Raw genomic sequence first — 16,141 nt, 5'->3', positions numbered from 1 at the left:
ATATGAATGATATAATATGATGCATGTATCTACAGTCTCTATCACGGACCTAATCAAACAACATTCTTCAACTCCTGCCCCGCCAAAAACCGCCTCAAGTTCCACGCAATCAGCGCCTCGGGGTTCTGCGGCCGCCCGCCCGCCGCGTGCGGGCTCACAATTGTATTCGGCGTCTTCCACAGCCGGCCGCCCTCGGGATACGGTTCTGTGGCGAACACATCGAGCGCGGCGCCGCCCACACGGCCCTGCTCCAGCGCATCCGCCAGCGCGTCCTCGTCGACGCTCGTCCCGCGCCCGACGTTGACGACCCACGCGTGCTTGGGCAGCAGCGCTAGCCGCTCCGCGTTGAGCGCATTCTGCGTCGACGCATCGCCGGGGAGAATCATGACGAGCGCGTCGGCGGTGGGGAGTACGTCTTTCAAGTCCTCCGTGGCGTGGACCTGGATGCCGTCGCGCACGCCGCGGGAGCGGGCGACGCCGGACACGCGGGCGCCCAGCGCGACCAGCCAGGGCGCCAGCGTCTTCGCGATGTTGCCGAAGCCCCAGACGACGACGTTAGCGCCCTGCAGCGACGTGAAAGCGCCCGCGGGCCTGTCGGGCTGGGGCCCGCCGAGGTGGCCGGGCCACTTGCCCTGCAGCTGGGAGTCGCGCATGTCGTGCAGGCGGCGGGCGGCGGCGAGCAGCAGGGCGAGGGTGTGTTCGGCGACGGTGTGGTCGTGCAGGCCGGAGCCGGTGGTCAGGACGACGTCCTTGCTGAAGCCGGCGGCGAGCACGTCGTTGGGGCCCGCGGCCAGCGACTGGATCCAGCGCAGCTGGGTGAGGCGCTGGGCGGCGTCTTTGAGGTTCGCGGCCGAGTTGGTCCACGTCACGAGCACCAGGGCGTCGGTGTGCTCCTGCGGGATCGGCTGCTTGACGTCGTACGGCACGAGGTCGACGCTGTAGCCCTGCAGCAGCGCGGGGTCGAGGGCGAGCGAGGTGGGGTAGAGGAGTTTGGGCATCTTGACAATGGGTGGCGCGGTGGTGTAGAAGGCTTTGCGGGGAATGTGGGCGGAGAGCTGGCGCAGGCGGTGCATTGGGGCGGATGGGGAGGGGACGAGGTTTATGGGGTGCCTGTACTGTATGGCTCCGTTGCCGATGCGCGTCGGCGTTTGAATGCGGGGTGGGGCGCTCGGGCGTGCGACCGAGGTGCGGCGGACAATTTTCCCGTGGGAGAGGAGCCGGCAATTGAGCAATGATTGAGCAACTGACGCAACATCTGGGACCAGCTCCGGGAGCTCCTCCATCCCGTCCCCCTCGTTGGCGCCAGGTCTTTGTGTACATCGATTTTGACATCTGCGCAGAAATGACGAAACTAGACTACACGCAGACGTCCATTTTCGACAGAGTGAATCCTACCTTACTCAACGATTATGCGTAGAGAACCGACACAACAACACTCAAGGCGATTGACGTGAAGAGCGTTGCTTTACTACACGTTACATCACCACTCTGAATCACTGCTACTGTCAACACTGAGAGCCACCCCTTCATGCCATGCAGCCCGTCAAACGTGCAGATATGCGGTCCCGGCCTTGATACATGTCAGTGTTCCTTCTTCGATCTAATGTACCCCAATGCAGCAGCCCCACCCACCACCATGGCCGTCAGGAACAGGAAGACCGAATCCGCCTTGCTCATCTTGCAGCGACTCAACAGCTTTTGCATATAGAACGCCCAGTAGCATACGTCGACGCCGGCTCCTCCACAGATGATGGGGTTGACATACAGCTTATGGCAATTCAAGTCAGTCCAGCCAGCCCCACAACGGCCCTCGCACCGCACAGTTCCGAGTTTGATCGCTAGTAGCTGCGACCGTCAGCCGGATTCACTTCACACAATGGATTGGACATACAGTGCCCCCGGCGGCATTCAGCACTGCAACCACCGCGTCGATTATCACCCCGACCCGGCCCTGCAGCACATGCATCCAGTGCGACGCTACCCCGAGCAGAGCGGCAATGATCGAGACTGCACCCACAAAAGCAACGAAGCTCAGCGTTGATGGTATCTTGCCATAGTGATGGCCTTTAATCAGCGTTGTCGAGAGCCCGAAGACGACCATGGCAAAGAGAACTTGCGTGCCGCGCACGGCGAAGGTGATGACAGGGTTGGTTGAAGCCATGGCTATAGGTGGGAGAGCAACGGTGGTGGGTGGATGTAGTATGCTGGAGAGCAGCAGAAGAGAGCAGTACAGACGGAAGAGCGAAGTTCGGACGGAGATGCGGCGTGGTGCGCGTACTTATGCGTTTCGCAGTGTGCTATGTATTAGTGTCCAGCATGATACACGGGTACTGGCACAGCCACTCATCGCTCTATCACCCCGTGTCTGTGGTTCTACAGTCATTTACGGAGTCGCGAAGTGTTGGGTGCGCTTTCATGGCACGGTTTCGCGGGCGACGAGCACGAGACTGGCGTGGTTGGACACTGCCACACAACCAGGACGGTGCAACATGTCGACGGGTAATTACCGCTCGACACACGTAGCTAAGCAGCCGAGCGCGTAGGTTCCTTCACCAAGAGTTTGTCTGTAACAGGTTAAAAAATGACTGTAGTATTGCGAGTCGCTCTTTTAGTGCTGTGCTGCTTGTGCTCGTCTGACGAGACTATCGGGCCAAGCATTGACTTGAGCTACTGTCAGTTTGGATTTCTGGGGTTATGAGCCTTCCTGCTATACAGACAGCTTTTTGAAGTGATCTACCCTACCGCGCTCGGTATTAGCCCGTTGCTACTATTGGTAGAAGAGTTGAGTACCTCCTCGCTGAACCGTCGCATCTGTTCGGGATGATTCCAAGGTGGGCTGGAGCGAATTACAGTCCAACACTTTGGGTGGGGGATACTCTTGGAGATGTGCACGACAGCAATCAATGCGCAGTCCTTAGGGGCACCAACCGCCCGTAGGTTGCCCGCATTTGTATAGCGCGGGTGCGCTGAAGGACGTGGCCACATGGCTTCCTCTTTACAGGCGTTTAGGTGTGACAAGTCTGCCAGTTACGGAAGGTGTCGGACATGATTGGGTTGCTCGGTGACTGCTCGCGCGAATAGAGCTGAGGTCGGCAGCATTCTATCTCGACTGGTAGCCAAGACCCAGCTCTTACGAATCAATAGTAGCGGTGATTGAACGCCTGGTGATACGCTGCTGGCAAGCGTAGTGAGACGATCCACGGTATCGAAATGATATCGAATCGTCGCTATACTCAGTGGCGAGACGATTCTGCAGAGAATTCCGTGATACCTTATATCTCGTTCACTCAGGGGAGTCTGCGCATGACTGAGAAGACTCGCAATATTGACACGGTACGCGTCTCTTAGCTCGGACAAACTAGAGGGTACAGTCTCTGGCACCCTTTACGCGGTCCCGGCCAGGTCTGGGTCCATGATAGTTCCGGAGCAGACAACTGAACGTAATTTGGGACCATCATTCTCGTGTGGTTACTGTGCCTGGGGTATGTCAACTAGCATTCAGTGAGTGATGGGCGCTGGATGCGGCGTAGCAAGTACACTGAGGTGGAAGGAACTCTGGTGAGCGGTACGGCTGATGAAAGCAGCTCGCCCTACAGACTTCGGTGTGTGCGTGCACTCGAGTAGATAGCTTGTCGGTCCTGAGAGGCGCAATGGGCAGGTTCTCGTATGTGAGTCGAGTTGGCGTGCTGCCGATGAGGTGCAAGCGCTGATACTAGAGGTGGTGCGATAATGTATCATAGGGGAGGAGGCGACTGCCCCATCGAGACTGAAGGGCAAGCACAATCAACAGTGGCAGTGCATTGAGGAAGCGAACACCAGAACCGAACAATACTCGCAGACGACGTTCTTGACGATAATATTAGTATCGCTGTTTGATGATAACATCCTTGTGTCATGGTAGTCACCCAATATGTTACGACCTTCGACCCGTAATTATGCGCGCTTGACCAAGCAAGCGCATGCCTTCCACCTCCGCTAACATATAAATCGCAATATACAACCGAAAAACGAGAGACACATCATAAAGTTCAGCCGCCGGGGGCAGCACGCTGCTACTGTACGCCAACGCTCATGTTCTCGAATCCAAGCTCCGCCCACAAATTCCGCTCATCGAAACTCGTCACGATCCAGCCGGGCAGAACGGTCTGCCCGGGGCCGGACGAGACCGGGAAGAGGTAATTGAAGGCGTCTATGATTTTTGCTGACGTGCGATCGGTCAAGGATGGTCGGCGGGAGGGATCGTCTCGCTGTGACGGTCTAGGGTGATATTGAGAGCGCGGTGTTGCGCCTTGCGTGAAACTTTGTTGCCGCTGTTGCTCGTTGTGGTGTTGCCGGTTCCGTGCTGTGGCTGACCGCTGGCTGCCGTGCCCTTCATCGACAGGGTTGAGGACGTTTGGGTAGGCAGTGGGTGCCTGCGCCGGAGTGAATGTTGCTGGAGCCAACTCTGTGGAATCGTTCATCACCTCGTCTTCGTCGAGCAGGTCTTTCATGTCCTGTGCGAATGTTATTAAAGATCCAGGTAATGCGAAATTAGCGTGGGTCTGGTTAAATAGGAGGAATCTTCACAGACACCATGGGACAGCACATTGGTGGCAATAGAAGCAATGGATACTGAGAAGGGTACCTACTATTCTCAGTGTGGCCGTTAGCTTCTGCAAAAGCCCCGTCGATATCGAATATGCGCGGACAGCCATGCCATTGTTCACACTCATGATCCGCAGCCACCGCAACAGTATCTTCAGCGAAGGAATTAGTCCCTGGGGGTCATCCGAGTTGTACGCGGCGATCTCGAGACACAATACAACTAACGCCTGCATGATAATGTGGGTCATTTGCCACCATGGCCCAGTCTCATACAGCCTAACAAGGTTGTCTGGGGTAGCGTCGGGCAGGAGCATGGCGACAGATTGCGCTGCCTCGACGCAGTGCAGTGCTGCTCTTCGGTTGAAAGTATCCAAGTTTGCCATTTGATTCGACGTCCGGCGGTCGATTCGACATAGGCAAGGACGCGTGATTAGGATCTTTGTGCTGTGATATAGTATGTTGAGTATGTTCTGCTCACGAATGTAACGATGCCCACCAAAGCTCGATCTGTTGAGGAAATTGAGACCTTGAGGAAGAGCTGCTGCCCAAGCGTTAAGTTCATCACTCTGATGTGCAATCGTTCTTTGGATAGAGTCCCACGATTCTCTTACAGTGTTGGCACTGTACAGCTCCAGTGCAGCCTGAGTGATCTCACCAAGACTCACTATGCTTCTGAGGTAAGAGCCAGAGTTGGCAGGTCCAGGGCTGCTTGCGGTGTATTCGTTGCTCTGCTCGGTAGTTCCCCGAGATACAAGAGGTCGCTTTCCCTTGTCGCCGAATCTAGACTCAATTATTGATTCAACGATTTCCTCAGACGCGAGGGGAAGTGGAAGTGGAACTGAACACAGGTGGCCCATACCCAAGCTTGGGCGTCCGTTCAGGGTCGATACGAGGCGTTCGAGTGAATAGTGTGCCCACCAGATTCTAGCGTTAGTTTCTTTGCTTGGTGCACTCGTAGTGCCATCCTCGTTTCGCAAATGCAGGCCCAGAGCAAAACCAGATCGCACCGCGCTGCCGATAAGAATCCAAGATCTGGCCTTCGTTAGTGAGTGACCGCAGGTGACAACACAGCGGAAAACTGACCGATTGATGTGCCCAGTGCATAGGTAGTAGAAGGACAAAAGTCCTGTCAAGAATAAGTGCTTGCAACTCAGAATTCCAGCGATCAAAATTCACCTGTGATCTGCACGTGCGGAAGGTCTGGGTGAGAGAATCCCCAAGGATCTTTTAGACTCAGCAACCAGGCCCGAGAGTGGTATATCAGATGGTCGCGGTCATCAGCTTGCCAATCAGCCTTGGTCAGATGACTGTACACCGCGCCGATAGCGAAGACCAGATTCAATGTTGCTTGCCACGTTCGGGGCACCTTAAATGGAGTGCCACGTTGCAAAGAGACATAGTCTGAGGGTAGTCAGGAAGGCTCTAAACTAGTCGCATTCAGTCTGCAGCTGCGCCTGGATGAATCTCGGGCGGACTGATCTCACGTACAATGATAGAACCGATCGACAAATGTTTTCTTTGCCAGGAGTGGAAATGAGTTTTGCACACTCTGCATGAAGGCTTGGAGCAATTTCTCTGCAATCTCGAATGGCGGCATTTCCAATGGGTCAACCAGCAGGTCTGACTCGAATGTTTCGTCGTTCAAATAGAAGTTCACTTTGCTGCTCGGCATCAACGGGGACATGGCCTGATTGCTGTGTCGTCTCCGATGTACTTCCAACCGACCATCGACTGCTTCTTCGTCTCCAGGGGTACCCCAAAAGCATTCGTCCGTATTCGAAGAATCTACGCTGTGTAAGCTGCGTAACCACTGTATCTCAGATGCTTTTCCGATGAAGCCAGCAGCCCTTGTCTCCTCGTCTCGCATAAGGTCTTCGTCGAGTATATCTTGTCCTCCTGAGCTTCCGACTCCGGCGCTCACATCGGCTTCGCCTCGCTCTTCGTCTCCGATCGGTCCGCGGTACTTGTCTATTGGGTCTCCGACGGCGGCTGCGGCATCAGCAACATCTGCAAGGACCTGTATGGATCAGTCTACGCCCAGTACTGTTCCGTGACCAACTGACGCCTGCGAGCAGATCATCGATGCGAATCTGTCGGTCACCCGAAACCTGTGGTCGTAGATCCCGCAGTAGGGCAATCATGTCCTGATTGTTGGTAGTAGCCCTGTCGCGTTCAGTGACCGAGTGGACATCGTAATTGCTGCAACACACGTCTTAAGCCGGTCCTTGCGACTTGATGCATACACACACGACACGGAATTCTCGCTGCAATTCGAACATCGTGGCTGCAGCCCATTGCACCTGATCTTGCGCGACCTACAGCTCAAGCACGCCCGGCTAACGCGGTTTTGTCGGACCACAACGCTCTTGCGAGGGGGCTCACTGCGATGTTTATGCAGCCGAGGGATCTGCACTTTCGAGGATGCTCCAACGCCTGAAGCTGGAAAGTTCGGATAAGACATGCTGTCACATTGACGCGTCACCGGACGAGGAGCGATGCGCAAACCAAGCGATCGAATCGCGGGTGTGGCAGTCTGAAGACTCGCCGAAGGATCGAACTTCTTCGGTCACGAACCTACAGGACATGCCAAACAGCAGAATCTGATGGCTGGAAGGGTCGGGTAGACGATGATTGGTCGGAGCTATACCCATCGCAAACTGACCTATGATCGCGCAAGGACATGCCCGACTAAAAGGAAAGGCCGTACGTCATGACCAGCTCAATAGGTCCGGTCATGCATCCCGACGGGTGACAAAGTGTGATCTAGGCTCTAGCGGCGATGATGAGATCTCCGATCGAGCGTGCCGCCAGCAGATTTCCTCTCCAGACATTGAAACAGGTGTAAGGTCCGGGTCATAATGCATGTCTGATAACCGTTCAGGGGACTACACTGCTGAGATCCTCAATAGAAGAGGCGCGTTTGCTGCACACGATGCCGAGCTCGGAGGCAAACTACTGGAGAGAAGGAGGAGGTGTGTTGAGGTGATTAAACTCTCCAATTCAGGGTTGGTCCCGTCCCTTATATACTGCCCTGACATGAAGTCCGCGGAGCACATCTTGACCATTGGAGGCCATAACCTGGAATTGGTGAAGTAACGGAAAGCTCGTCCGAAGCCAATCGCAGAGCGACTCGCCTGATACACTAGTGTGAGATCTTGGCAAAGGGCAAACCCCGCTCCAAACCATTCATCCGACGCGTGAAGCAAAGTCATTCAATGATGGCAGAAGATAGCAGCGCCGAACAAGCGGAGAGTTCCTATTTCACTCACGAGCCGCCACCAAAAGACTTGAAAACGAACACCACGCTTGCTCGCGAGTTCATTAACCGCCATGCCAACGACAATCGCCGTCTTGTGCTTGTCACGTCAGGTGGTACCACCGTGCCTTTAGAGCAGCAGACGGTGCGCTTCATCGACAACTTCTCTGCGGGAACTCGCGGTGCCACCAGTGCCGAGTATTTCCTGCAGAATGGATACGCTGTCATATTCCTTCATCGCCAATTTTCGCTACTTCCATACTCGCGGCACTATTCGCATAACACTCGGTCCTTCCTTGATTACATGAAGGAAGAAGATGGACGTGTCACCGTTGACCAGCAACACCAGGAGCAGATGCTGCACGTGCTGCGCCAGTATAACGAAGCCAAACGCGATAACACACTGCTTATCTTGTCATACGTTACTATCACCGAGTACCTGTGGAACCTTCGCGAAGTCGCTCAATTGATGCAGCCCCTGGGGCCAACAGCCATGTTCTATCTGGCAGCTGCTGTGTCAGACTTCTTCGTGCCCCAAGACCGCATGGTCGAGCATAAGATTCAGTCCAACGAGGAGTTCCTCCAGAATGCCGAGGTTGGTGGGCACGGCAAAACACCTGCCGCTCGCACCGAAGGTCGGAGTCTTGTCATTGACCTAGAGCCCGTACCTAAATTCTTGAAGCAGCTCGTGGATGGTTGGGCGCCAGAGGCTATGATTGTAAGCTTCAAGCTCGAGACCGACCCATCGATACTTGTCAAGAAAGCGCAGTACGCGCTTAACAAGTACTCGCACCACCTTGTCATCGGCAATCTGCTTCTCACACGAAAATGGGAGGTCGTGTTTGTTTCCGTCCTTGATGGCGAGAAATGGATTCGAGTGCCGTCGAATCGCCGGACCAAGAGTTTCTCTGGTGTTCACTCACTTGTAGGCTCCGCGGACCAGCTGACAAAGACTGCAGCGGTCGAAGCTGACAGATCGGTCAGCGGCCTGGGCAGCATTCCAGTAGGCGAACCAGCAGTGGAGATCGAGTCTCTGATCATACCGGAAATTGAGACCATGCATACAAGACTTATAGCACAAGCTAGGGGATCATAACAGTTCCTATTAGACCACACGTTCAGAATTGCTATTTATGGTTACTGAACATGCGTCAACAATATGGTACAAGGTGATTGTGCGGTTGAAAGTTTTATTGCAGATAGCATCCCAACCGTCCTTCGTCCATGACCAAGGTCTCTCGTCCTGATCTCGTGTCATTCAAAGACTCAAATACAACGCGTCAATAGGGTCTACGTATTTCGAAAGACCAAGACACTATCTCACTCGCCCTGTCCCAGTGGACCCTTACGATTCCGACTACCAGGTCTGCTCAACAACTCGTGAAACAACATTGGACGAAGCGCAGCTCGCAGTACCCAGCCTCTCGGCGGATCTCAGATCCCCAAGAAGCCGCCCTTTCATGTGTGCACAGCCCAACGAGGACATCGAAGGGCATCGAAGCAGTGCGGGCTCGTCCGACAAGTCACATCCACGTTTGTATTCTGTCGTAGTCTTGATCACGACCTAGCTGTGAAGAGCATGGTCAACTCTACCCATCTAGATGATGTTCGAAAAGGGCACTTACCTGTACAGAGAGCATGAGATTCTGGTGGGCTGAACCGACACAGCTCTCTACTTTGGTTTCCGATCACCAACCGTACGCTACTGCCCTCTCTGGATCCACAATAGGTGTCTTCTCTGTGGCTCTTAACGTCAAGCCCAAAGCAAGGTTACAGAACCCGGCGAACAATAGCTGCCACGAGCGTACGAGACAAAAGATAATGGCGTCCAGCAACATGTGGAACGAAATGGAAAGCATGATGTTGTGGTCAGACTGTCTGAACATGGACTCAATCTGGATATTAACTTGAACTGGATTAAGATGCAGACGTATTTGGTTGTGTAAGGTGAGTACAAGGCTCTCGGTGTGAGGGGCCGGATAACGTATGGACTTGCGCGTCCTACATCCACAACCCTTAGATCTACGTGGATACTGACGAGTCTGTAGATCATTGCGCACGAGGTCCCTTGTGCTTACATTGCCCATGCATGAAAGCAAAGGTGGTTGTCATCATAGTAGGCCACTGGGTTGACTCAGCTTGCTGACATCACTGCAAGAACAGTACTCGAAGATGGCAACTACGACGACTGCAATCCAAATTATGTTGCTGTCCTTGATGGAATTTAGCATTGTATTCGGCTTTATTCTCCACATAGAATTGCGGTGTCCAAACGTTGATGATTTCAAGACACGTTCGCCAAGAACAACGAGCGAAACCTTGTTTCAATTCCCCTGACGAGTATGCAGCGCGTTGATCGTCCATCGTCGCGTTCTGCCAAGTCACGGAAATTGTCACTCCGGAGAGGGGACGATTTTACGCCTCGCTGCAGGCTTATCGCTGGTAAAGAGAAGAAGAGATCGCCGGCCTGGCTCTCCAAAGCTGCAACCACCGCAGGGACAACTCCATTTGGTACAGAGTTCAGTCTCGACCCCAATACATGAACTCTATGTACCCGACCGGCGCAGAGAAAAGGCCGGTTGAAATCTGCTGGCTCGAAGCTAATTGCTTCTTATAGTTGATGCTGACGCTGGATTACCCAACGTAATTTCGCTCGAACGACTGGCTGCAGATGAGAAAGCGCCTTCAATGGTGTCGGCGACTGCGCTAGCATTCTGGAGCAATAGCCCGTCGAGAAGCTAGGAAGCGGAGAACGTTGGGCTGCGAGCGCCAAGGCGGGCCGTTGCGAATCTTCTGGTGCCTGTTCGAAATCAACTTTACTCTATGTCAAGAGTGTCCCTGTTGAATAGCACTCTAATAGCAAAATTCGGCCACTCAATGCATGTCGTACTTTTGGTCTCTAATGAAAGTACCTGGTCCTGTAATAGCTTCGAACCCCCGTAGTTCGTGGCTGAGACGTCAGACATGGGTGCTGGGACACAACGTGAAGGGATGCAACATCGGGTTCGGCGCCCGATAATCGTCGAATTGTACAGGTCAGGCTGGTGAGCGCTGAGCGCTTCCCCTACTCGATGTTGTTGTTGTGATTGCGTGGGTCATGTACAGGAGCCAGCCTGTTCCGATTCGCTAAAGTCATAACTGGAAGTTCGCTTTTCTTTTGCAGGCCACGGCGACATCTCGAGTCCTCCCACGTCATTACTGCCAACTCGGCTCAATTCTCAACGCCTTGTTTCGGGCCTCGAGTCGACCTGCCTGTGTTCGTCCTCTCGATCAAGCGGATGGCTGTTGGTCACGGGCAAGTTACATTCCAATCATGCTGTACAACGGCTACCGTGAGTGACCGATGGACCTAACGTCGCCTGCCTCCACGCCGCACAAATGAGCTTGCGCAACAACGGCTTTCCGCTAGCTGCATGGCGGATGCACTGCTGCGATTCCGACATTAGAGGCGTTCGGCAGCTTTCTCTAAGCATGGGTCTGAAAAACTTCGCCGCTGCGAAGCGCTGCAGGACTAGGCGCCGTCTCAATGTTTTAGAGCATTGCCGACGGTGCACTGTCGTCAACAAGGCATGTTGACATGTCAGCTCTCCCTTGCTTGCTTTCTTCTCGACGATGCTCCCCTGTTCTAGTCGACGCCCTCTTATTGGGCTGCGTGACCGCGATTGGTACAGAATCCTCCTGCACCGCAAATCCACGCAGCCACCGTCAGACCGAGATCTCTCTGCCGCTGCGGCCCATCGGATTATCCATACAGCGGCGATCTGTATAATCCGGGGAGGCGGTCCAACGTAACTCTTCCTACCCCCTAGCCTTGCAATAATCTTTCCTACCCCAGCCACCGCCTGATGCTGGCAACTGGAGTCTGGAATTGTCCCTAAACAACCTGTCGCACCGCTCAGATCAAGACCCTGGCCTTGTATTTCTTATATAGCGTGTGAACTACCGAGACTTGTTGGCAAGTAGTCGCGCCCTAGATAGTCCCAGGTTCACCCTTCCTTCCTCTCCTGCCGGCACTGGACCTCCACTCTGCGGACTCTTCGGCAATCGAACACACCATGTCGACCATGACCCACAACCCAGCACAACCCTCTTTATATCCAAGAAAGGCATCGCCGTTCAAGGACCCTCGCCCAGCTCCATGCACACCAGCGAAGACCGCAAGAGCCTGGGATGAGTACGAGAAGCAAGCGAGGCAGAACGCAAGGAGGAGAGATAGGGCCTCGCAAGCGTCTCAACCACAGCGTAACTCAGCATCGTCAGACGTCGGCAAGGGATCTCGCTCATCGAGCTCCACTGCAAGATCAAGCTATGACTTCAAGTTCCGCAACATGACGATGGCCACTTCAGCTGTTGCTATCTGCAAAAGCTGCAAGCAATCCATCACATACACCTCGGGGATCTGCGAGCGTTGCAAGAAGACCATCATCATACCTTCTGCTGGTGAATCCACTCCTCCTCTCAGCCCCGCAGCTCGAAACTTCGCATCCACCGACCTACACTTGCTTGAGAAGCATACTTCACAGGAGGATTCCCGCATACCACCATCAGACTCGCCAAGGCGCAAAGCTTACCCACCTGCACTGCACTTCACCAACCCACCAGTCCGACTCGACTCCCTACGACCACCACCAAACACGCAAGATCTTATGGAAGCCAATCGCAGCCGGAAAGCGTCTTTGACCGACCCCAACGAGCCCTTTCTTCGCTTGCAGTATGCCCACCCATATGTGCCTAGCACATACTCCATCCCCTCAACACCAACCTACCCGCCCACCGGCCCACCATCAACAATCCCGTCTCGTGTCTCCACCCGCCCATCCAGCTTCGCGCAAATGACGTCACCACTCACACAAAACGCCACGATGCCATCGTATGTGCGACAGAATAGCGCAACACCGTCCGAGTTGAGTCACCTGCATCACTACGCACCCGTCGCCTTGGGCTCATCTCCACCTTCCCTCCACCACGTAAACAGTGCCCTGCAGAACACCACTTCAGCGTGGGATGACTGGGATTCTGACGGCGAGGAGAAAGTCCGCCTCGTTGGGTACTGGAAACGTGGTGGAAAAGAAAAGTCCACCGCTCAGGCCAGCACACCAAATCTCAGGGGCAAAGAAAAGGAGCGTGAGCGGGCAGACAGCAAGGTCTCCTGTTCTAGCAGTGAAGAGCGACACAGCCCCGAAAGGCGCGAGAAAAAGAGCAAAGCAAGCCTGGATCGTAAGAGCGAGAAAAAGCAAAGCAAGGAGTACCAACGAAGCCAGAGCAGGTTGAGTGAGCACGAGGACACAAAAATGAGCTTGGTAGAGCGCGAGAGCTACAAAAAGCACAAGAAGAGGCCAAGTGGATTGACCCGTTTCTTCACTTGCGGACGTTGATCAGGCATTCACGACATCATGATAATGTTGGTGTTAGCGGTTTATGGATTTATTTGTTTTTTGTACTGCGAAAATGTATAGAGACGATCGGGAGACGTTTCACGATTGTGCTTGTACTTGTTGCTCCGGGCATCTTTACGACTTCACGACATTATTACGAGACAGCATTGGCTATGGCCTGGCGGAGCGAACGGTCTTGCTTTTGGTATTAGCATATGTAGCTGACAATAACGGGCGACCTTCAGTGCGTCTGATGACTGAACTACATTGAATTATCACCAATCGGAGACTCAAGCAGTCGTGCTTGTTGATCATTTGCTGAACTTTCCATGTTATCGAATATCGACAACAAAACAAACATTCCGCCACAGCCACTAACACGACCTGAGTTCCGGAATTAATTAACAAGATACCAGAAAATAGCGTAGATACCGAAGGTTTTTCGCACCAGTCCCCCCACACAGTCGATTGTGCGAAGGGGCGATTCTCTCTGCCCTCAATTACATGAACTTCGACCCCTCATCCATGCCAACGCCAGCAGCAGCATGCTTGCACTTGCGCAACCCAACCTCAACGTGAGCTGCAGCATCCTGGCGCTTATCCATTTGTTCTATTTACGTTTCCTGGGCAGAACCAGGGCAAATTTGTAAGGCGGTGAGGTGTACGACCCCAGACCTTATGTGCGCACAGATCATTTCCAGCGACCACATTCTGCACTCGGCTCTGCGACTCGACGCGCCCTCCCTCGACTACGACCCGCTTCCAGCAAGCCTCAGCCGCATTATCGAGATACGCAATGGTTTGGTCCCGCGAAAAAGCAATAAGAGACTGGGAACAAGAGGAACTGGTGGTGTGATCATCCATTTGAAACTCCTTGTGTGGTCCGCATCTGCACAAGATGACATGGTGCCTGCATGTCGATTCGAACAGCGAGCGCTCGCAGCCCGTTTTCTCCGCTTATGCATTCAGCAGCGACCGTTCTGAGGCCAGACCTGCAGACGGCGCAGCAAGTGTGCAGTGCTGCAGACTCCGTGTACCCGTCTTGCGGTCGTCTGGCCGGGAAACGATGTCGCATTGGGGGCCAGGTGATCAGGCGAGACGCGAGTGTGGAGAATTTGCGGCACGTCAATCTCGTTTGTGGATGCTGTGGTCGCGATGCAGACATCGTGGGCAGAGGTTACACAGAACTCGGCAGACGCCTTGTGATGCATCGTCGTTTTGTTGACGATCGCAGCTTTTGCTTCTTACAGGGTATCGAAGATCCATGTCGTTCTCACTTCCACAGCAGTGTTTGCTGTCTTGCTTGAAGATGTGGCTGGCGGTACACTGCAGAAACCTGGCAACGGGGAACAGGTGGCGGGCAGAGGATGCAGACGAGATCTCCCTTGTCTTCAGACGCTTGGTGGAGGCTGATTGATGCAAGCCGCGTCAGAAAGAGGCTTCCTGTCAAGATGTCACTTGTCATCCGGTCAACCCATGCGCCTTGAACTGGTTTGGGAAATGTAGGCTTTGATCACGCGAACAATGTTCCGAGTTCATGACAAGGTGTGGTTCCTGACCAGACGAGTTCTTGCTCAGACAGTGATGGGCCGTTCAGCTCATGGCCGCGTCTTTGATGGTACACGAGCGTTACAGCTCCTGGCTAGTACTTACTGTGCTGCACCCAGGAACGTCCAACCTGCTACCGACGCAGCTGCAAGGGTAGGAACAAAGGATCAGTAGCATCAATGAGAAGCTTTGTTGTTGCTGCAGTCGCGCTCAAGTGGAGGGTTCTAATCGAAACCGAAGAGTCTATTTGCTGAGCTAGAGCAGACGTCAATCCTTCGAAACTGGCAAAAGGCGACTCGGGCGTGCCTGAGTGCGGTACGTACCACTGGTTCCCACTAGAGCCAGTCGTTCAGGACGCCTTGCATTGGGGTACCGTGTCCGTGAGTTTCTAGTAAGACGCGAAAGTCGTCGATCAGACACGACTAAGCTATGTTCTGCGCAGCACGTACTTGACCAAGAATTACATGAGCGTATGCAGCTTTTGTCTAGAGAGGACAACTCGTGCTTGACACTACTCACGACCAGCTTCTGACCAGACTGGATCCCTGAGAACGCAAGGTGAGCCACGTCAGTCCTGCAGAGTGGTGAAGTTACTTGCAGAACGCTGGTTGAAAACAAGCATGCTGTGTACCGCCTCTCTAGTTCTTGGTGGTTACGTCCATGCGCAGGGGTTTTGCTCCTCAAGGAAGAGCGGTGAAATAAACAATGGCATTGAGTGCTAGGATCAGTTTGAACGTGTCGAACTGATATGGAGTGTAAACTTCCGTGGAGCCCGCCTCGGGACTGACAACAATCTATCAATTTCATAAGTACTTGACGCTCCGGGAATAAGCGGACAAGACGTGCCAATGGGTTCTACGAGTGGTACACTCCGATGAGCTGATTCAGACTTGACGTCGCTAACGCATATAAGTGGAAACGCGATGAAAGCTTTTGTACGAAGCAATCCTGCTGTAGCGTTGATCGCGTCGGCCACCCGTACAACCCCTTGAATCCCTTGCACTCTTCAGTCACGCCACTGGCATATGAAGAGTCTCCAGATTGACACAGGTACAAAGACCGGCGGGTGTCTCCTCCAGAGTTGGCATTCTGTTCAAGTGAGGACAAACGAGAAATTTATGAGACGCAGCATTGTATCACAGCCAGCAACACCATAAGAGGGCAGTGGTGTGGACATCAAATGAATCGCTCCCGGTTTGCGCTCACTACGACTTGTATTGGCACGCCTGAATGCACTCATACTACCTCGGGCATGAACGGCGTGCAGACGGCGTCCCTCTCTTATGTCAATACGGGAAATATGATCTCAATGATGTCGCTCTCTAGAGCCGAGGCGTCGCGATTTGGCAAGAGAACTCCTGTCAAGAGGGAGAACTGC

General features: G+C 53.8%; 5 protein-coding genes across 5 annotated transcripts; 2 read left to right on the top strand and 3 right to left on the bottom strand.

Moving 5' to 3' along the window:
• Window positions 1-13: 13 nt before the first annotated feature.
• Window positions 14-1,138, bottom strand: C7974DRAFT_398813 (D-isomer specific 2-hydroxyacid dehydrogenase). Its single transcript, XM_046142351.1, has one exon. It carries the CDS (start codon window positions 1,071-1,073, stop codon window positions 54-56), a length of 1,020 nt encoding a protein of 339 aa, XP_045994533.1. The 5' UTR covers window positions 1,074-1,138; the 3' UTR covers window positions 14-53.
• A 443-nt stretch (window positions 1,139-1,581) lies between these two features.
• C7974DRAFT_415294 (marvel domain-containing protein) lies at window positions 1,582-2,161 on the bottom strand (the record flags this gene model as incomplete). Its single annotated transcript, XM_046143882.1, has 3 exons — window positions 1,582-1,767; window positions 1,822-1,845; window positions 1,892-2,161. 3 exons carry the CDS (start codon window positions 2,159-2,161, stop codon window positions 1,582-1,584), a joined length of 480 nt encoding a protein of 159 aa, XP_045994532.1.
• Window positions 2,162-4,052: 1,891 nt separating this feature from the next.
• C7974DRAFT_415293 (fungal-specific transcription factor domain-containing protein) lies at window positions 4,053-6,725 on the bottom strand (the record flags this gene model as incomplete). The annotated part of the gene is made up of 6 exons (XM_046143881.1): window positions 4,053-4,493; window positions 4,629-5,616; window positions 5,668-5,710; window positions 5,761-5,985; window positions 6,073-6,601; window positions 6,648-6,725. 6 exons carry the CDS (start codon window positions 6,723-6,725, stop codon window positions 4,053-4,055), a joined length of 2,304 nt encoding a protein of 767 aa, XP_045994531.1.
• An 896-nt stretch (window positions 6,726-7,621) lies between these two features.
• Window positions 7,622-9,411, top strand: C7974DRAFT_225434 (phosphopantothenate-cysteine ligase). The gene has a single exon (XM_046137260.1). It carries the CDS (start codon window positions 7,800-7,802, stop codon window positions 8,934-8,936), a length of 1,137 nt encoding a protein of 378 aa, XP_045994530.1. The 5' UTR covers window positions 7,622-7,799; the 3' UTR covers window positions 8,937-9,411.
• A 2,193-nt stretch (window positions 9,412-11,604) lies between these two features.
• Window positions 11,605-13,484, top strand: C7974DRAFT_225384 (uncharacterized protein). Its single transcript, XM_046137259.1, has one exon. The coding sequence runs from the start codon at window positions 11,896-11,898 to the stop codon at window positions 13,213-13,215; it is 1,320 nt and encodes a 439-aa protein (XP_045994529.1). The 5' UTR covers window positions 11,605-11,895; the 3' UTR covers window positions 13,216-13,484.
• Window positions 13,485-16,141: the final 2,657 nt, after the last annotated feature.

Source organism: Boeremia exigua (assembly GCF_020726555.1).
Source record: "Boeremia exigua strain MPI-SDFR-AT-0100 chromosome Unknown C7974scaffold_9, whole genome shotgun sequence".
NCBI classification, from domain to species: domain Eukaryota; kingdom Fungi; phylum Ascomycota; class Dothideomycetes; order Pleosporales; family Didymellaceae; genus Boeremia; species Boeremia exigua.
The sequence above is the reverse complement of the archived record's forward strand: the minus strand, read 5'-3'. Positions and strand labels throughout refer to the sequence as shown.